The sequence below is a fragment of the Ceratotherium simum genome, chromosome 6 (assembly GCF_057802395.1).
Source record: "Ceratotherium simum simum isolate JZ-2026a chromosome 6, ASM5780239v1, whole genome shotgun sequence".
Lineage (NCBI taxonomy): Eukaryota > Metazoa > Chordata > Mammalia > Perissodactyla > Rhinocerotidae > Ceratotherium > Ceratotherium simum.
The window spans coordinates 90,999,696-91,020,176 of NC_141905.1; the positions used below are offsets into that span (position 1 = coordinate 90,999,696).

General features: G+C 52.7%; 1 protein-coding gene across 2 annotated transcripts; it reads right to left on the reverse strand.

Moving 5' to 3' along the window:
- Positions 1 to 1,066: 1,066 nt before the first annotated feature.
- On the reverse strand, positions 1,067 to 12,420 carry SCART1 (scavenger receptor family member expressed on T cells 1). 2 transcript variants are annotated; one of them, XM_087432992.1, is made up of 13 exons: positions 12,354 to 12,420; positions 9,999 to 10,316; positions 9,077 to 9,373; positions 7,884 to 8,192; positions 7,192 to 7,497; positions 6,730 to 7,047; positions 6,346 to 6,660; positions 3,976 to 4,293; positions 3,722 to 3,790; positions 3,325 to 3,647; positions 3,020 to 3,047; positions 1,875 to 2,012; positions 1,067 to 1,353 (listed from the first exon to the last, which is right to left on the reverse strand). In XM_087432992.1, the coding sequence occupies exons 1-13, from the start codon at positions 12,418 to 12,420 to the stop codon at positions 1,067 to 1,069; spliced, it is 3,093 nt and encodes a 1,030-aa protein (XP_087289118.1). The 2 variants fall into 2 exon arrangements, with proteins under 2 accessions (XP_087289118.1, XP_087289117.1); XM_087432991.1 differs by lacking the exon at positions 3,020 to 3,047 and having other exon boundaries at positions 1,875 to 2,050; positions 3,329 to 3,647.
- Positions 12,421 to 20,481: the final 8,061 nt, after the last annotated feature.

Genomic DNA, 20,481 nt, shown 5'->3' on the forward strand with positions numbered 1-20,481 from the left:
GGGAGGATCACAGGATGATTAAACCTAGTCTTTCCCAGGATGCTGAGATGGGAGAGTGGGAGTCCAGAAAGATTAGACATGGGGGGTGTGGGCATTTGCAAACCTAGCCCAGAATCACACAGGGAAGAGGATGCAGAGAAACTTATTTCCCAGAGAGGGTACAGACAGGGAGGTGTGGTCGGGTTGGTGTGGTCACCAGAGGAATCAGAGCAGGAATGCGGACAGCTGCGAGTGCTGGGGATTCTGGCACACCTGAGCCAGGTTGAGCGCTGTCCGCAGACAAAGGAGGGGGGGCCAAGAGCTGGTCACCAGGGAGCCCCACCTCACACTTCGGGGGAACGGTGTGGGCAGGTGGCCGAGGGTGAGGACCAATGAAACACTCAGAGCCTACGTCAGACGAGGGTGAGGCAGGAGCGGCCGAAGACAACCTGGGCCTGGTGGACGTCTGAGGGACGTTTCTGAGATGACTTAATGGATGAACGAGTGAGTTCAATGGGAGTTTAATAGCATCTCTTCCAGAAATGAGGAAAATAAAAGCCCCTGGGCACCTGGGTTCTCTCCCACCCTCTGGTCTCGCTGATGTCCCCCATGGTTAGCTCATGGTCATCACATCCTGCCATGGTCTTCCATCCCAGCCTGAGGTTCAGGGCCCAGGCCGTGAGGAGCCCCACCTGGTTTAAGGAGGGAGACACACACTGCGACCATCAGCAACTCCTCAGAGCCCCCAGGACGTCGGGACCCTGGTTCCTGTTGCACCGTGAAGCCAGAGGATCAGACAAGAACTGGACAACGTGTGTCAGGGTGACAGTGAATTGACCGTGCCTCCTCCCACCTGGTCTGCTTGTTCCCCCCTGCAGCCGACTGAGGACAAGGTACTAGAGGGACTCTTGTGCACAGCCACAAAAAGAAACCCAAACAAAAATCTAGGACCCTCCCTAAACTCCACGTCTCCCCGTGAGAAGACTCCAGTCTAACAAGCAACTTTGATGGGAGGACGAACATCCTAACACACAAACCTGTGATGGGAGTGAGGGTCACAGACACAGAGAGGCAGCTCTCAGGATCTTTAAATGTAGGCGCTGGCCAGAGCAGAACTCTGGACATAGGACCTGAACAGCAGGAAGAGCGCGAGGGAGGCCAAGGCGCAGAGGTGCACGCCCACAGAGCTCAAGGGCACCACCTCCTCTGCTCCCTCCTCCTCAGGGTCCTGCTCCGGCTCCTGGGCATCATCATACTCCTCCTCCAGCACCAGGTCCCGGGGCCCCCCGGGCCCCTCATCCTTCTCCTCCATGGGGATGGCTCCGATGTCCTCATAAACACCTTCTGAGGGCAGACTCCCCGACATTCGGGAACCTGCAAAGGCCACACCAGAACTTTCTACAAGAGACACTCCCGCAGTCTAAGCCTACCCTTGGGCCCCCTGCGGGGCCTCTCATTCAGGCCAGGACCCTCCGACCCTTGGCTCCTCTGCGGCAGTTCCCCACTAAGAGCAGCATCCCCCCATGAGGGGCCACACGCTTCCTGGGCACCCAGGCCAGTGGTCCTGGGTGAGACTTGTTGGTCCCGGCCCCTGAGCACACCCCACAGAGCTCCCCAGCTCCTCAGATGGCACAGGGATCAGGGATGGGGATCTGGACCCCTGGGAGCCCCCGGACTCTGGGTCTCCTCATTCAACCCATCACAGAGGCAGGGCAGGGCCTGACAACCCATGGCTTCATGGAGAATCATGAGAAGTTGCCATGTGGGGTGTGGGTGGGACCTGGCACATGTGGCAGTGACCAAGACAGAGGGGGCCTGCAATGGGCTGGGGTCTCAGAGCTGCCCCCCTAGCCTCCCCATCCCCAGTGTTAACCTCACTGGCCATGCCCACCTACCCCTGCAGGCTCCTCTTTCACGGCACCACTGCACTCCCAGGAGCAGGGAGACGATCCCCAGGAGGGCGCCCAAGATGAGGCAGAAGATCATGGGCAAGGTCCCAGCCTTGAGGGCAGGTAGAGAGGCCAGGGGAGGGCCTGTAGGGACAGTGAGAGGTGGGGTCTTCCCTGTGTCCCTGCACTGCCTGGGGCATTGTGACCTTGGGCCTGGACCATCTGAGCCTCTCAGGGAGGGGGAGGGGCATCCAGAGGAGAGATGAGCCTTGTACTGCTCCTCCTCCAGAGATGGCCCTGAGGTCACAGGGCTGAGGTCCAGGAGGGAGGGCACAGGAGGGAGGGCCTGGAGGGCCAGGTTCAGGAGGGAGGGGATCAGGAGGAAGGGCCTGGAGGGAGGGGGCCAGGAGGGAGGGAACAGGAGGGAGGATTCAAGAGGGAGGGTACCAGGAGAGAGGGCCTGGAGGGACAGGTTCAGGAGGGAGGGTTCAGAAGGGAAGGTGCAGGAAGGAGGGAACCAGGAGGGAGGGCCTGGAGGGAGGATTCAGGAGGGAGGGGACCAGGAGGGAGGGCAAAGGAGGGAGGGTTCAGAAGGGAAGGTACAGTAGGGAGAGGACTAGGAGGGAGGGCACAGAAGGGAGGGCCAGGAGGGACAGGTTCAGGAGGGAGGGCACAGGACGGAGGACCAGGAGGGAGGGAACCAGGAGGGAGGGCACAGGAGAGAGGGTTCTGAAGGGAGGGCCTGGAGGGCAGCTCTTACTGTCCTAACTGCCCACTGCCCTCAGCTGTGTGTGGACACAGAGCCACAGTGTCCAACAGGTCACAGCACACCAGGGCCAAACCCCCCAGGAGACAAGGGAAGAACCCCAGAGAACTGGCTGGGCGGGGCCTGGGCCTCCTGTCCCTCCCCATGGCTCTCCACCCAGGCTGGCACGGGGGAAGGACAGCGGTTTTCCTCCGAAGAGGGGTTGTCTCAGGAATCCTGGTCCTGGTCTTGCTGACCTCGTCCCGCTGGCCTAAGGAAGGGCTGCTGAGGCACAGGCCCACAGGATTCTCCAGGGGGCCCCCGAGGCAGAGCCCACTGCGGGGTCCCTCTGTGTCAAGGCTGAGCAAGAAGGCGTGAGCTGAAGCTTGTCAAAAAGCACACCCACCAGAGGCCGGCGGCAGGACCGTGGTCCCCTTGTCACCTGCAGGAGAAATTGCAAGACCTTGGTGCAAGCAAGGTGAGGCGCCCACGGTCCTGAGCAGCCCAGACCCTCACCCAGACCCTCGGAGCAGAGTCCCAGCCCCGCCCAGCCTGAGCCTGTCGGGTGGTCGACCATCGCCAAGGCAACCTGTGCCCCCGCGTCCAGAGGGACGGACGACAGGGCCGGGTTCCGGAGCACCCAGGATGGGGGATCCTCCAAAGGAACCCTCCGGCACCCCCTTCCCTGGCCCCACAACCGCCTCCGCCTGCCCACTCACTGGAGCAGCGCACGCCCGCGTCCTCCTTGTGCGTGCAGTCTCCGCGTCCCCATCGCTCCGCCGGGCAGCTCCACAGGGTCGCCTCACTGCCCCGGCACCCCACCTCATCCAGCCACACGGGCCCTGAGCCTGGCCCGAAGGCGGCCCCCGCCAGGGCGCCCATGGCCTGGCCACAGCCGAGCTGGCGGCACACGACCTCCGCGTCCGCCAGGTCCCAGGAATCGTCGCACACGGTGCCCCAGGAGCCAGCGTGCCAGAGCTCCACGCGGCCGGAGCAGCCGTCTGAGCCCCCCAGCACGCGCAGCGCGCCCTCCTCTGGAAAGGAGGCTGTGGTCACTGCCAGGCAGGGCTGGGATGGGGAGTGGGCAGGGAGACGCATAGAGGGGTACCTGGGCAACTGTGGGTGGATAAGCAGTTGAGGGTCTCCCCGGAATCCTGTGGCGTTTTCTCTGACGATCCTATTGGATTAAACAGAGGCCAACCCAGTGTAAATGCCCTAAAAAGCTTCAGAATGAAGTTTGTGGATCCCAGGTGACCCCCAGGCCCTGAGCTACGGGTCAGTAGCAGCCCCTGCCGGTGACATGTCAGGACACCTAAGCTGCCTCAAGCCCCCCTCCCCCCACTAGACCACCAGGGCCCCCACCTATGCAGGTGATCCAGACCTCCTCTCCGTGGGCACAGGAGTGTGGGTTCCACGGGGCAGAGGGGCACTGCCACAGCGTGGAGTTTCGCAGACCACGGCACTCAACGTTGTCCACCCAGGAGATGCCCAGGCCTGCAGCCTGGACAGGCCTGTTCTCCAGCCAGCCCTGCTCCCCACAGCCCAGCTGCTTGCAGATGATGGACAGGGAGGTGTCCTTTAGGGCGTTGCTGCACACAGCACCCCACGTCCCGTTGTAGAAGACATCCAGCCACCCCGCACAGTGGTGGGTGCCACCTCGCAGCCGCAGGGCCACTGACTCTGGAAGACACATGCAGTCAGGCCAAGGGAAATCTCTGAAGGAAGAGGCCAAAATGAGGGGGTCCCAGCACCAAGACAAATGCCACTCACGGGCACCTGACCCAGCGAGCCCCCCGACATCGACCTCACATTGATCACGCATCCCCATAACCACCTCCCACCCCGAGGATGCAGGCAGCGAGGATGCAGGAACCAGATTTAATGCTCAGCTGTAACCTCGCAGTCAGCAGGCATCAGCTGATTGTCCACAAATTCATCCTTGGAAATTACTCAAAATACAGAAAAATCCTCTTGCACAAGATGATCTATTTAGCAGTGATTATAAACATTGAGAAATAAAAAAAAAACCATGAATTAGGCGAGAGCTCTGTGTCCAGAGACAGCGTTGGTCCTGGCTGGTCAGTACCCAAGGACTGTCATCTTACCCTTGAGCAGTGTAACTCCAACAGCAGGGACGTGTTAAGTAGACTCTGACATCGCCACATGATGGGGTGGCGTTAGACAGCCCTTTAAAATTATGTTACAAGGGCCTATAATACATCAAAAAATACCTATACTGGGATAATGGGAGAAAGTTGGATATGAACTGCATCTGAGAGAATCATAACAAATTTAAAATAAGCTTAGAAAAAACACTGGAAGGAAATAGATCCGTGACAGATTATAAAAGTTGCCACAAAGACCTCCTGCCTGTGTCCGTGCCCCTTGTAAAGGGTCTATTTTCCACCCCTTGAATCTGGGCCTCAGGACCTCAGCCAACGAGATGAGTGGGGTGAGTGCCCCGCCCGTGCCTGGGCCTCAGGGAGCCTTGCCTGCCTCTGCTCTCACTTTTCCAACAAGAAGCTGCCAGGCTGACCCGTAAGAGAAACGGAGGCTCCTGCCCTTCCCAGCAGCCGGTCCCCACAGCAGAGTCCCGCCAGCCAGCGAGTGACCACAGCGGCCTGAGGAGCCCATGGGACAGCGAAGGAAGGACTTCAAGGACAGCGCGGCAGGTTAAAATGTGCATCCAGGAACATAAAGACCAGAACGGACAGAAAAGCAAGTCAGTGATGTGGACCACACCTGAGACTCTCTGGAATGTATGAGAGCAAGAAAAAGAAGAAAAGGATGGGAAGATCCAAAATAATGAGCCTTTACTTAAGAAACACGAAGACTGAAACAGATGCAATCGTCTAAGACGTGGTTGAAGAAACCTTTCCTACAGCAAAAATAAGAACCCACATCAGTGAGAAGAGACCACAAGCGGATGCCCAACCCGCTGGGAGAGGCAGTTCCCCTAGGACCTCACAGGCTCACACACCAATAAATGATGAAATCTGCCCCTCCAGAATAACCACATCTAGACAGACCAACATGAAGAGCCTCAGATACGTATGAGCTAAAAAACAGACCAAAAAATCCGTCATACACCGCCCTAAAAATACTCTGGGCAAAGTTCTCCAGCATACTAAAACATGGATCAAAATTAAGAATTCAAGACAGGGGGCCAGCCCTGTGGCCTAGTGGTTAAGTTTGGCACCCTGTTTCGGCGGCCTGGGTTTGGTTCTGGGCACGGACCCACAACACTGTCGTGGGCCATGCTGTGGCGGTGACCCACATACACAATAGAGGAAGACTGGCACAGATGTTAGCTCAGCGCGAATCTTCTTCAGGAAAAAAAAAAAAAAGAATTCCAGACAGGAGAACTTCAGGCACAAATGTGAGATGACCTTGCGAGCAGGGGAGAAAGACCCCACGCACAGCTGGTCCAGGAGCAGGAGCACTATCTGAGCAGACCTGAGTCCCCCCAAGGCCCCCGGAGGGTGCCCCCAGAGTCCTCCTCCCCCCCACCCCGCCCCACAGTGCACAAACCAAAGATCTCTGCAAGAGAACCTCGATCACCGCAGGAAGAGAACCCTGATACAATACAGCAGGGAGGTTCTGCACCAGGAAGAAAAGAGTCCCTGGAGACAGCGGAACGCGTGGAAAGAAGTGTGCGTTGTTCTGCACTAAGACAGCGCGACCATCCGATACCCAACCACCCCACGAAGGAACTCAGTCAACAGGACCGACCTGAGCAGAAGACGCCGGCGTCCTCCTTGTGCCCGCAGTCGTGCCGGCCCCAGGCCTTCGACAGGCATTGCCATAGCGCAGCCTCGTGGCCCCCGCAGCCCAGCTCGTCCATCCAGATGCGCCCGGCCCCGGGCCCGAAGTGCGCGGCTCCGGGGGCGCTGAGGGCGGGGCCGCAGCCCAGCTGCCGGCAGACCACGTGGGCGTCCCGCAGGTCCCAGCCGTCGTCACACACGGTGCCCCACACGCCCCCGTGGAGCACCTCCACGCGCCCCGCACAGCGGCCCGGCCCCGCGGCCAGCCGCACCCGGAGGCTCCCTGCAGAGAGACTGAGTCAGGGCAGCCGGGCCCGCGGGGCGTTGGGGCGGCAGCTGGGGCCTCACTCACCGGAGCACACGACGCCCGCGTCCCGCGAGGCCCCTGCAGGCACCAGCAGGGACTCGGACACGTTGCACTGGGTCAGGCGCGTTTCGGTGCCCAGACAGCGCGCTCGGCTCAGCCCCACCGGGACGACCTCGCGCGGAGGTGCAGGCGCGTCGTAGGCTCGCTCGGCCTCTCCGCACCCCAGCTGCCGGCACACCACGCCGGCGCCGTGCAGGTCCCACGCGCTGTCCAGGACGCGGCCCCACACCCCGTCCAGGGACACCTCCACGCGGCCATCACACCGGCTCTGTCCCTCCCTCAGCCGCACGGCGCTGGGGAGACCTGGGGAGGGAGGCGGTGCGTGGGAGGGGCCAGCATGGTGTCGGGGGAGGGTCCCTAGGCCTGTAACGGGGAGAGGACCACCATCTCCCTGCAGAGCCCACTCTGCTCTCAGCCTCCCTCTGTCCAGCGCTCTTGCTGACGCACCTGAGCAGACCACGGCGGCTGCGTTTCCCAGGGCACACGCCCGGGCCCCCAGAGTGCTAACTGGGCAATTCCACAAGTAGGGCTCTGTCCCCACGCAGTGAAACACGTCGGGCCAGATGGGAGCGTCCCCATCCCCAAAATGGCCTCCTTGGGGAGTGGCCACCGCATTGCCACAGTTGAGCTGGTGACAGAGGACGGTGGCGTCTGGCAAGTCCCAGTGGGCGGCACAGAGGGGCTTCCAGGCCCCCTGAACCTGGAGCTCCAAGCGCCCCTCACAGCTGCTGCTGCCGTTGACCAGCCGGAACTCTGAGGAGAGCAGGGCAGTCAGCATCCCCCTGGCCTGCAGGCCCAGCAGGGGGCAATTCCTTTCTTTTGTATGCAGTGTGGTGGCCACAGAGATGTGCCCTTGCTCCCACCAGCTCCCCACCCACCTCAGCCTCAGCGTCCACCTCATATATGTCTGCAGAGGAGCCCACGCTCCCATGGTGCTTGGGGAGCACATCCCTCTATGACCAGAACTCTTGCCTCCCTCTCCTCCCCTTCCCTCAACCAGCAGAAACAACTTTCTCCTCTGGGAACTTGCATACCCTCTTGGCTGGAGGAACCTTTATCAGTTGGGCTTAGAGCCCCCAGGGGTAGTCATGGAGGGAAGGAGGCAGGGCTGAGCACAGAGTCCACCCTCCTGGCCTCACCTGAGCACCTGAGTCCTGCGTCCTGGCCATGCCCACACTGGTGCCCGGGGCCCCGAGGGCAGTGGAACAGCAAGGACTCGTTGCCTGCACAGCGGAAGGCCTCCGTCCACATGAGCCCAGAGCCACGGCCAAAGTGGGTGCCGCTGGGCGTGGACACGGCCATGCCGCACTGCAGCTCTCGGCACACCACGTGGGCCGTGGCCTGGTCCAGGTCGGAGTCGCAGACAGTGCCCCAGGTCAGGCCGTGCCTCACCTCCAGGCGCCCGGCACAGGGGTGCTCGCCGCCCACCAGCCGGGCCTCAATGTGTCCTGGGAACAGACAAACTCTCAGTTAGGGACAGGTGTTCTTGGGTGAACAGCTCAGCCTGGAACCACTGCCCTGGACCACAGGAGGCTCCCACCGGGCGGGATCATCTGCATCCAGGCAGTGGGTCTGCCAAGCACTGGGCAGGAACTGATGGTCAGAGGCCCCCCCGGCACCAGAACAGAGCAGGGGTCCCTGGTCACATCCCCAAGGGCAGAGGTCAGGGTCACCTGCAGCAGGTGCCACGTGTGTCACACAGCCTCTGCCTGCCCAGGGTGATGGCTCCAAAGCTCTGTGTAGTGTCAGAGGGGAGGTCAAGGCACCCTCGGGCCACAGAGCACTGCCCTCCTGGGGGCACCAAGGAGGGTGGACTGTCCACCTCATTTTAGCCTGTGCCGATTCCCAGAGCATAGCCAGGATCTGTGAGGGCTGGTGCACTCTCACACACTTGAGACAGTGCTGGGAGGGCGTGACTGCGTGTTGGACACACAACAACCACAGCCAGAACACAGCAGACGCTGCCAGGACAGCCAGGACCCCAACCAGCCTTGGGGCTCTGAGCAGGGACACCTCTGCCCGGACTCCAGAAACCCAGGTGCATGCCGCAGGGATGTGCACACGGACCTGGGCACACCTGGAGCCCGCCCAGTGCAGCACCCGCTGAGCATCCGAGAGAGCACTTCCTCTGCTCCCACCTCTAGGTCTCAGAGCAGCTCTGAGCGCGAGTGTCAGATTTCCAAAGAAGAGCTCTTTCCTCACCTTCCCAGCCTGCTCTTCTTTCCTAAAACAGAGAGCTGCCCAGCTGTGAGAGCGGAGGCTTTTCCCTCTGGCCACTCCCAGATGGTCTGGCGCAATGCCCCAGGCAGGCCTGGCCTGTGGGACGGCTCACCTGCGCAGACCACCTCCGCGTCTTGCTGGAAGTCGCAGCCGCTGCGGAGGTTGTTGTTGAGCCTGCAGTTCCGGATCGTCTTCTCAGTGCCCCTGCACGTCATGTACTTCCCGACGACGCCCACACCTTCGCGGGAGGCCTGGAGCGCGGGGCCACACTTCAGCTCCTGGCAGAACACTGTGGCCTCCTCCTCGTGCAGGCCACAGAGGCGATCCACCCCGTTCACGTTCCTGATCTCGGGGAGTCCTGCGCAGGGGCTGCGGCCCTTCACCAGCCGGATCTCCCGAAAAGTGCCGTCTGCGAAGCAAGGCCCGGTTACAGAAGGTGCGGATCCTGCTGTCCACGTGCTTACTTGGAGCCTGTTTCCATCTGGGTGTGGCAGGCCCCCCGGGCACTCCACCCTGGGCCTGAGGGCCTGCCAGGGGTCACAGCCTGAGACTGGCCGTTCTTCAAGGGGCTCAGTGCTGGGCTGAGCAGGGGGGCCTATCTGGCCAGGCTGTCACAAAGGGTCCCCCACTCAGAAGGGCCGGTGCCTGGTTTAATGCTCTGCTGTCACTCTCTTGAAAATCTTAACTGTTTTTGAGCAAGAGCCTCAGGAACCATGCAGTGTGTCAGCTTCAGAGAGAGGATGCGATGAGGGGCCTCACAAGCTCTCTGCCACATAAAGTGCCCAGAGACAGCGGAAGACCCTCAAGACAGACCTCAAAGGCAAAGCTCTTGCCTCCCGGTCGTCTGTGTAAGAAGTCGTGATTAGATACTGCTAGGCGCCTCAGGCCCCCTCAAGTGTCTAGAAGACAGGGCATCCCTGACCCCCCACCCCCGGACCCCCCTCCTCCCCTCCCCCTCCCCCACCCCCAGACCAACCCTCCTCCCCCTCCCCTGACCCTCCTTCCCCGCCAACCCCGCTCCTGCCCTGACTTACTCTTGCACAGAGCCACCACCACCCACTGGTGGGGGCACTTGCTCTGCGTCCACGCCCCGAGGCTGCACTCCCACAGGGAGGACTCCTTGCCCGTGCAGGACACGTTGTGGAGCCAGGGTGACACCATCTCCCCCGGCAGTGGGACGTACTTGGGGGCCCCCACCGCATCTCCGCAGCCCAGCTGCCTGCAGACCACGGACGCCTCGTTCTGCGTCCACTCCTGGTTGCACACGTGTCCCCACTGCCCCTCGCGTTGGACCAGCACCACTCCGTCGCATGGGCTGGGTCTGTACGCCAGCTTCAGGTCGCCTGGTCCGCCTGTGGACGGCACCGGCAGCCTTAGAGGGGCCAGCCCGTCGGGTGCGGGGTGGGGTCGGTGGGTGCGAGCTGAGTGTGAGGGCGACTGCAGTGCCTGGGGCCACCTCCAGGGCCTGGCTGCGAGGCCTCAGCGCCAAGCCAGGTCCCCATCGCCAGCAGAGCCAGTCCAGAAAGGTGACGGGGGTCACACAGACCTGCCCCTGCCCCCCGCGCCCACACAGCCCAGTGTCCTCAGCTCCACAGCTGTTTCTTTCCTGGCCCTCTGGAGCCCCCATGTCGTGGGTAACCCGACCCCCAGGAAGGAAGTCCCCTTGTCCTCCTCTGCCTAAAGCTGGGGGGCTCCTCCCACCACCCTACTCCCACTTCCCAAACGTTGTTTCCCCACTTCCACTCCAAGCCCTGTGGCTCACCATGCCCCCCCACTTCCTCGCTCACCCCTGCCCCACGCCCCTGGCTGTCCAGTGCCCATTTGTCCAGTGCCCCGTTCACCGCCTCCTTGTCCACAGCAGCCCCCTCATCATCTAGGAAAACTCCAGCATTCCCCATCTCCCTGCCTCTCCAATCGTAGACAGGCAGCCCCTCCTCCCACCCCCCATGGCCACGCGGAGCCACGTTCGCCCCACCACACACCATCCTTCTGCCTCGCTCTCCACGGCGCCGGCCTCTGACCGTTCTAACAGCGGGCGTGTGGCACGCCCTGGTCTCCGAGGGTCTCAGCGCCCCCTGGACCTTCTCGTCCCACCAAGACCACAGCCGCATCCCCCTCCTATGTCCCGTCTAGGCCTCTGCACACTGGTCTTCCCTGCACAGCCCATCTCAGCCCCTTGACCGCCCCCATCCTCTCATCCCCCTCCTGCGGGGAAAACAGAACAGCAGCCATGGGGAAATCTGTGTGGGTGGGGCCTGTGGTCCCAGCCTGGGCCACCCCGGGCCACCCTAGACCACTTAAAGGGCCCATCCTGGGCTCACTGGGGAGGAGAGAGGGGGCAGCACCCCCAATGGCCCAGAGGAAGGCACGTGTCTCTCGCACCCTGGTCTGGGGGAGTTCATCACCGCCACCTCTCCCCCAGAGCCTTTGTCCCCCTCCAGACCCGCTCTTCCCGGGAGGTAAATGTGCACCCGTGTCTGCATCTTGAAGACAAGACAGGATCTCCACCAGCTGCCACATCACTTGCGCCAAACGGTCACTGCCCATAGACTCCCGCCCCACCACCAGGTCCTTCTGTCAGTCAGGTGGTGTCCTCCTTGCTGGAGCCCTGGATCGGCTGGCCCAGTGAAGTTTTCTTCTGTCAGTTTCCAGGGCACCACACACTGCTACCCTCTCCTACGTCCTCTCCCTGACATACACGCACATGTACACGCACACATGCACACACACGCACACTCTTTCTCTCGCCCTGGCACACTGTCACACACTCACCACTCATAGGTCCCATGATACTGGGTGCAGTCCCCCCAGGGCCCACGGTCTCGCCTCCAGCCTCTCTGTGCTGTTCCTTCTGGCACGACCCCTCTCTGCACTTCCTGCCTCTTGGCCTCTGAATGCAGCAGCCCCCCACACATCTGTGCCCCCCCACCTGGTGTGGCATCTCCCTGGGACTGTGGCTCTCCTCCGTGTCCCAGCCTCAAGCTCGATGCTCCCCCTCACTGCCAGGTGCAGCCGGCTGTCCCACTGCCCCGTCCACTGCCAGCCCCACCCCTGCAGGGCCCATCAGCACCTCTGGTGGATTGGGTCACTGGGGCCAGCCGCCAGCCATGTCCCCTCATTCCATCTGGCTCTAACCAGCCCCACACCCGGCTCCAAGCAGTGGGGCTGGGGGCCCTGGGCTCACTCTGTCAGTGCTGGGACAAGAGTCTCTGGGGGTCCATACTTTGAAGCCAACATGCCCTCCTGCCCCAGAACATGCCACCCACCTCTGGGCTGAGTGAGACCCAGGCAGACAACTAGTCACAGCAGGAGCTTCTCACACCCCAGTCTGGGCATCTACAGAGCTGCTGCTTCCAGAAGTTCCTATGGACGAAGAAGGAGAAACTTACCAGTGGGGACTGCCCTGAGAGTAAGGAGAAGAGGCCCAAGTCCCAAGGCCCAGAGAGTGGCCCTCATGGCCTGGCAGCCCCTAGGGCCTCAGCCAGTTCCTGCCACTCAGCTGGGGCAATGGCGGAGACCACAGTTCAGAGTCAAATACACAGAAGCAGGAGCCGCCAGCAGCCTCCCCAGACCAATGAGAACAGCGAGGGCCTTTCCACAGCGTATCAATGGCTCTGTCTCTGGTCTGTGAACAGAGCAGCCAATGGCCTTGGCGGCTGTGAGCATCGCCAGACCTGATTGAGGGGCCCAGGCTGGGGGTTTCCTTCCCCACTGAGAACTGCTGACGGGGTAGCTTCACTCAGACCCCACAGTCAGGCAGTTTGTCTGATCTGCCCACAGCCACAGCCGCCACGAAGCCCTGTGTTTCTGCCCTCCACCCAGGCCCAGTGGCTTTGGCTCCCCACCATAGACAGTGACACATGACACAGTGACAGTGGACACCCCGGGACCAGCAGGGACTGAGGGGGAGCCCCGCAGGACCAGGAGGACGAGACAGGCCAGGTAGCTTTGCCAGCACTCTGAAACTGCACTGTGGCTGGAACTAAAGCCACAAAAGAAGGCCAGAACCTACACTCTACACCTAAACTGGGTGACCATCTGCTGAAACAGAAGATTTAGAAAGAATCAACAGTCTCCTGACATCAAAACCAGAATATCCAAGATACAACTGAAAATCACTCATGTGAAGAACCAGGAAAACCACAATTTGATGATAGAGGCGATCAACTGATGCTAATGCCAAGAAGAATTAGTGCTGGAATTATCTGACAAGGAGTTTAAAACAGCCATCATGAAAAATGCTTCCACAGTAATTTGCAAATTCCCTTGAAACAAATGAAAAAACCAGAAAACTTCAGCAAAGAAATAGAAGTTATAAAAGTGAATCAATGGCGAGAATGTGGAGAAATGGAGCACTCATACACTGCTAGTGGCATTGGAAAATAGTGCAACTGCTTTGGAAAGCAGTTTGGAAGTTCTTCAAAACGTTAAATGTAGAGGTACTTTATGACCCAGCAATTCTACTCCTAGGTACATGTCAAAGAGAAATGAAAAGTTATGTCCACACAGAAACCTGTACATCAATGTTCATAGCAGATTTACTTGTAATAAGCAAACAGAAAAACAGAAACAGCCCAGATGTGCATCAGCTGAATGGATAAACAAAATGTAGTACATCCACACCATGGAATATTATTCAGCCATTAAAAGGAAAGAAGTACTGATACATACTACAACAGGATGGACCTGGAAAACAGTATGTCAAGAACAGGTAAAACCATAGACATACAAAGTTGATTACTGGTTTCCAGGAGATGGGAGGAGGAGAAAATGGAAAATGACTGCTAATGGGCACAGAGTTTCTTTCGGGGGTGATGAAAATGTTCTGAAATTAGCTAGTGAAGAGAATTGCATAATTCTGAATACACTAAAAGCCACTGGATTATACACTTTTTAAAGGATGCATTTGTGATATGAATTATATCTCAATAAAGCTGTTTTTTTTAAAAGAACCAAACAGATGAGAACTAAAAATACAATAATTGAAATTAAAAAAAAATTCACTGAATGGATTCAGTAGTAGAATGGAAATGACAAAAGATAGCATCAGTAAAACTTGAAGACAAATAAATAGAATTTACTCAATGTAAACAACAGAGAAAATAGAAAAAATTAATAGCATCTCAGAGGTCTCTGGGACAATAGCAGAAAACCTAATATTTCCATCATTGGAGATCTGGGAAGGAGAGGAGACAGAGTGTGGGATTAAAAAAGAATTTGAAGAAATAATGGCTGAAAATTTCCCAAATTTGATGGAAGACGTAAACTTACAGATTCAGGAAGCTGAGCAAACTCCAAACAGGATGAACCCAAAGAAATTCACACCAAAACACATCATAATTAAAATTTTGAAAACTAAAGATGAAGAAAAAAATTCTAAAAATAGCCAGAGAAAAATAATACATTATCTACCAAGAAAAACCAATTTGGACGACAGCACCATTTCTCATCTGTATGGAAGCAGCAGGCAGCAGAACAACAGTTCTTCAGTGCTGACAGAAAAGATGTGTTGACCTGAGTCCCATAGCTGTGAAGCTGTCCTACAGAAATTAAGGGGAAATAAAGACATCCTCAAGAGAAGGAAAACTAAGAGAACCTGTTGCAGGCAGACCTCCCCTCACATAATGGCTAAAGAAAACCCTCCAAATAGAAATAAAATGGTAACAGTAAGCTTGGGCTTTTGGAAAGGAAAGACCAATGAAATGGTTAAAGGTAGAATTGAATATAATAGACTATCCTCCACTTTGTGAGTTTCTTTGATCATAGTTTATGTTTGAAGCACAAGTTCTAACTCCGCCTGCAGTGGGGCTCAGTGTATACAGAGGAAATACTTAGGACAATTATACCTTTAAAGTGGGAGGGTGCAGAACCTAGAGGTGAGGGAGGTTCTGTATTTCACGGGAAGTGGTAGAATGTGAACACCAGCAGCCTGTGATAAGTGTATATAATGTCTATGACGACTAAAAAGAAAATTGTACACCACTCAAAAACATTATAAATACATCAAAATGGAACTCTAAAAATTGCTCACATAACCCACAGGGAGACAAGAGAACAAGAGGTAGAGGGCCAGCCTGGTGGCGCAGCGTTTAAGTTGGCACACTCCACTTTGGCAGCCCTAAGTTCGCAGGTTTGGATCCTGGGTACTGACCGACGCACCACTTGTCAAGCCATGCTGTGGCGGCGTCCCACCTAAAGTAGAGGAAGATGGGCACGGATGTTAGCCCAGGACCAGTCTTCCTCAGCAAAAAGAGGAGGGTTGGCAACAGATGTTAGCTCAGGGCTGATCTTCCTCACCAAAAACAAAAACAAAAAAAAAGAGGCAGAGGCACGAGAAACAGTGGGAGCAAACAGAAAACAGAGTAAAATGGCAGACTGAAGCCTTAATTTGTCAGCAAGATTTAAATATAAATGGTCTAAATACACAAATTAAAGACAGATTTTGGCAGAGTAAATAAAAAAAAAATTGACCCAAACATGTGCTGTTTACAAGAAAAATATATTTCATGTAAGCATTAATCAAAAAAAGCAGGAGTTGCTATATTAATATCAGAGAAAGATTTCAGATAAAAGAAAATTACTAGGGAGAAGGGGGATGTTACATAATGATAAAGGGACCAATCCACCAAAAAGAGCAATCCTAAATGGGTATGTACCAAACCACAGAGCCTCAAAATATATGAAGCAAAAAATGGAGAGCTGAAAGGAAAAATGGATAAATCCACAACTCAACTTGAAGACTTCAACACCCCACCCACAGCAGTCGATAGACCTACTAGACAGAAAGCCAGCAAGGATCTGGAAGAAGTGGACCACACCATCGGCCAACAGGCTCTCAATGACAGGTACAGAACACTCCGCACAACAGAGCAGGGTACACATTCACTTCATGCACACATGGGACATTCACAAAACTACGTTGTACGTTATGAAACGAACCTTCACAAATCTAGAAGAATTGAAATCATACAGAGTACATTTTCTGACCTTAAGGGATTCAAACAAGAATTCAATAACAGAAAGACAACAGAAAAATCTGCAAACACTTAGGAATTAAATGCACTTCTAAGTAATCCATGGGTCAAAGATGAAGTGTCAAAGGAAATGTTAAAATACAAAGAACTGAATGAAAATGAAAACACAATATATCAAAATTCGTGGAATACAGCTAAAGTAATGCTAAGAGGGAAATTTATAGTGCTAAATGCTTACATAACAGGAAAGATTTCTAACCAGTCATCTAAATTTCTATCTCAAAAAGCTAGAAAAAGAAGAGCTAAATAAAGCGAATACATGCATAGGGAAGGAAACAAGGAAGATAAAAACAGTAGAGACAATTACTGAAAGAAAAAGCCGATTCTTTGAGAAAATCAGTAAAATTAATAAACCTCTAGCAAGATTGACAAAGATGAAAAAAGAGAAGGCACAAATCAGTGAACCAATCAGAAGCAACAGATCTGCAGCCATCGGAAAGATAATAGGGAAATACTAGGAACAACTTTAAAGTCACAAATTTGACAACTTAGAAAAGAAGGACCAAATCATTGAAAACCAGAAACTACTAAAACTCAGCCAAGATGAAATAGATAACCTGAATAGTCCTATAACTATTAAAGAAGCCAGGGTTCTCAGTGTTGGAGTGGGCGTTCACAGATCAGCGAGGAGAGGAGGCGAGAGTGACCACGTGGTGATGGACTAGACGTGGAGATGTCAGTAAGAGCTCACATTTAGCTCAGTACAGATACAGATGGCCACATATCGGAATATTTACAGATGTGTGTACACACACAGAATTGTGTACTGATGTGTGCACAGCTATGCGGATATTTCTTTGCTCTGTCAGCTGAGAAGGCCTAGAAACAAAGACACTCCAGCAGCAATGAGCACACCCAGCATTGGTTTCTAACTCCATTCTCCAATAAAAGGCACCAGGGCTCCTTGGAGAAATGGCTGTTTCTAAGACTGGGGCAAGAAATATACAAGATGAGCCTGGAGTATCTCATAGCGCTAGGAAGTAAAGAAGTGACCCAAAACAAATAACAAAAAACAAAACACATTGATGGAGGTTTGCCAAAAAGTACCCGGGGGCTAACTCAAGAGCTCCTGAGGGCCAAAGCCCGGAGAGTATGAGCAGCAAGGAAAATATAGCCACACTGGGTTGTAACTCCAAGTGTAAAGCAAATGTCCGTGAGTCATACTGATATAAGTAAGTGACTGATACACAGATAAACGGGGAGCAGAGGCAAACCTCCCATGAAGAGGAATTCCAGATAATTTGTGTAGATACTCTGCTGTCATGGAGGGAGAGCACAACCTCCCACTCCTCAGGTGTGAGCCACACACAGTGTCTTCCCTCCAAAGAGCAAAGTATAGAAAGGGGAGAGAAGGGATAACCTTACTGTAACTTTACAGTGGAGGGGGCCTGACAAACATGACCTCAGCCGGGGCATCAAGGTCATCATTAACATTCACACCATAGCAGTAGTGTGCACCCTTGATATTATGTGATCAACATGGCACTTCGCCTCTGCCACCTCCCTCCCAAAACCCATCACCACAATCTAATGAGAAAAACATCAGACAAATTCCAGGAAAAGGGCATCCTACAAAATCCCTGACCAGTATTCCTCAAAAATGTCAAGGTCATCAAAAACAAGGAAAGTATAGAAACTGTCACATCCAGGAGGAGCCTAAGGAGATGTGACAACTAAACGTAAAGTGAAATCCTAGATGGGGTCCTGGGACGGGAAAGGACGTTAGGTAAAAACTAAGGAAGTCCAAGTATGGACTTTAGTTTATAATGATGTATCCATATTGGTTCATGAATTGTAGCAAATGTACCACACTAGTGTAAGATGTTAATAATAATAAAACTGGGTGTGGGTATATGGTAACTCACTGTACTATCTTCTCTATTTTTTGTAAATCTAAAGCTATTCTAAAAACTACAGTTTCAATATTCCTGAAAAAGAAATCTCTAGGCCGAGATGGTTTCACTAGAGAATTTTACCAAACATTTAAAGACGAATACACCAACTCCACACAATCTCTTCCAGAAAATAAAAGAAGATGGAACACTTCCCAATTTGTTTTATAAGACTAAGATTGGCCTGATACTTAAAGACAGCACAGAAAAAGAAAGCTACAGACCAATATCTCTAATGAATTTAGATGCAAAACCCCAAACAGAATTTTATCAAATATAATCCAATATATAAGAAGGATATACACTACAGCTAAGTGTAATAATTCCAGGCATCGAAGGCTGGGGCAATATTGGAAAGTCAATCATTGTAGTCCACCACATCAATAGGCTAAAGAAGACAAATCACATTATCAATCAAATGATGCAGAAAAAGCATTTGACAAAATTCACAGCCCATTCATGATAAATAAAAAACTCTCAGAAAACTAGAAGTAGAGAGGAACTTCCTCAACCTCATAAAGAGCATCTACAAAGAAACCTACAATTAACATCATACTTAATGGTGAAAGACTGAATGTTTTCTCTCTAAGATCAGGAACAATACAATGACGTCCAAACATTCTCACCACTCTTATTCAACATATTACTGGAAGTTCCAGCCATTGCAATAAGGCAAAAAAAGGAAACAAAAGAAAAGAAATAAAAGCTTACATATTGGAAAAGAAGAAATAAAAAAAATCTCTATTTACAGACGACATAATTATCTATGTAGAAAATCCCAAGTAGTCTACCAAAAAAAAAAAATCTCCTGGAACTAATAAGTGAATTCAGTAAGATCACAGGATATAAGACCAAAACACAAAAATAAATTGCATTTCTATATACTAACAATGAACAAGTGGAACTCAAAATAAAAACTGCAATATAATTTATAATTTCTCCAAAGAACATGAAACACTTAGGCATAAATCTAACAAAATGTGTGCAGGATAAGTCTGATGAAAATTACCAAATGCTGATGAAGGAAGTCAAATACTCTCTAAATACTTGGAGAGACATATGTCTTCGTGGATTGGAAGACTCAACATAGTGAAGATGTCAATTCTCCATAAATTGATGTATGGTTTAAGGCAATTCCTATCCAAATCTCCGCAAGACTTTTTGTAGACATGGACAAACCTATTCTAAAATTTATATGGAAAATGAAAGATCCTAGAATAGCCTGATATTTTGGGGGGAAAAGATGGGAGGAATCACTTTTTCCAATGTTAAGACTTTCTAAATATTTACGGTAATCAAGACATGTAGATAAATGGAACAGAACGAAGACCAAGAAACAGAGTCACACAAATATGCTTAATTAATTTTTGACAAAAGAACAAAAGCAATTAAATGGAAGAGGGGTAAACTTTTCAATAAGTGGTGCTGGGAGAATTAGATAGCCATGGGGAAAATGAACCTCAACCTAAACCTCATACTTTATACAAAAATTAACTCAAAAAGGATCATGGACTTAAATGTAAAATGTAAAACTAAAAAACTTCTAGAAAAAGATGGAATAAAATCTTTGAGACCTAAGATGAGGCAAAGTATTCTTAGATTTGACACCAAAAGCAAAATTCCATAAAAATGATAAATGGGACCCTGTAAAAATTAAAAATCTTTGCTTTGTGAAAATACTTACACACTGGGAGAATAATATGCAAATCACATACTCAATACAGGACTTGTATTCAGAGTATATAACAAACTCTAAAAATTCAACATTTAAAAATATTCAATTAGAAAATAAGCATGCAGAGTCATTTCACGGAAGAGGATATACAGAGTCATATAAGACATGAAAGATGTTCAACTTCATTAGCCATTAGGTGAATGCAAACTAAAAACACAGTAAGATATCACTACAGAACTACCAGAATGGCTTTTTAAAAAGTTAGTGACAATACCAAATGCTGGGAAGGAAGTCAAGAAACTGAATCATCATGCATTGCTGGTGGGAGTGTAAATGATACAGCTATAATTTGGCAGTTCTTTTTAAACCCAAAACTAGACTTACCATATGACTCAGTAATTGCACTCTTGGGCATTTATCCCAGAAAATTGAAAACTTATTTTCATGGAGAAATTTGTACACCAATGCTCATAGCAGCTGTATTCATAGTAGCCAGAAACTGGAAACTACTTAAATGTCCTTCAATGGGTCAATGGTTAAATAAACTGTGGTGCATCCATGCCATGGAACATTACTCAGCAATAAAAAGGAATGAACTATTGATACACAACAACTTGGATAAACCTCAAGGAAATTATGCTGAATGAAAAAAGCTAATCTCAGAAGGATACATACTACAGTCATCCCTTGGCATCTTCAAGGGATTGGTTCCAGGACCCCCCTGCCCCCTCCAAGGTTCAGAATATTCGAGGATGCTCAATCCTTTAGTCATCCCTTCATATCTTCGGATGCAGAACCTGCCAGATATAGAGAGCAACTGTACGTGATTCCATTTATACAACATTTTTGAAATAAGATAATTATAGAGATGAAGAACAGATTAGTGGTTTCCTGGGGTTAGGTGTGTGGGGATGGA

Coding starts and splice junctions, on each gene's coding strand:
- SCART1 (XM_087432991.1), bottom strand. CDS start 12,420: ATGAGGGCCACTCTCTGGGCCTTGGGACTTGGGCCTCTTCTCCTTACT. Junction 8,193..9,076: donor CGCGGAGGTGGTCTGCGCAG/GTGAGCCGTCCC, acceptor GTCTGTTCCCAG/GACACATTGAGGCCCGGCTG. Junction 7,048..7,191: donor AGCCGCCGTGGTCTGCTCAG/GTGCGTCAGCAA, acceptor CTCCCTCCCCAG/GTCTCCCCAGCGCCGTGCGG.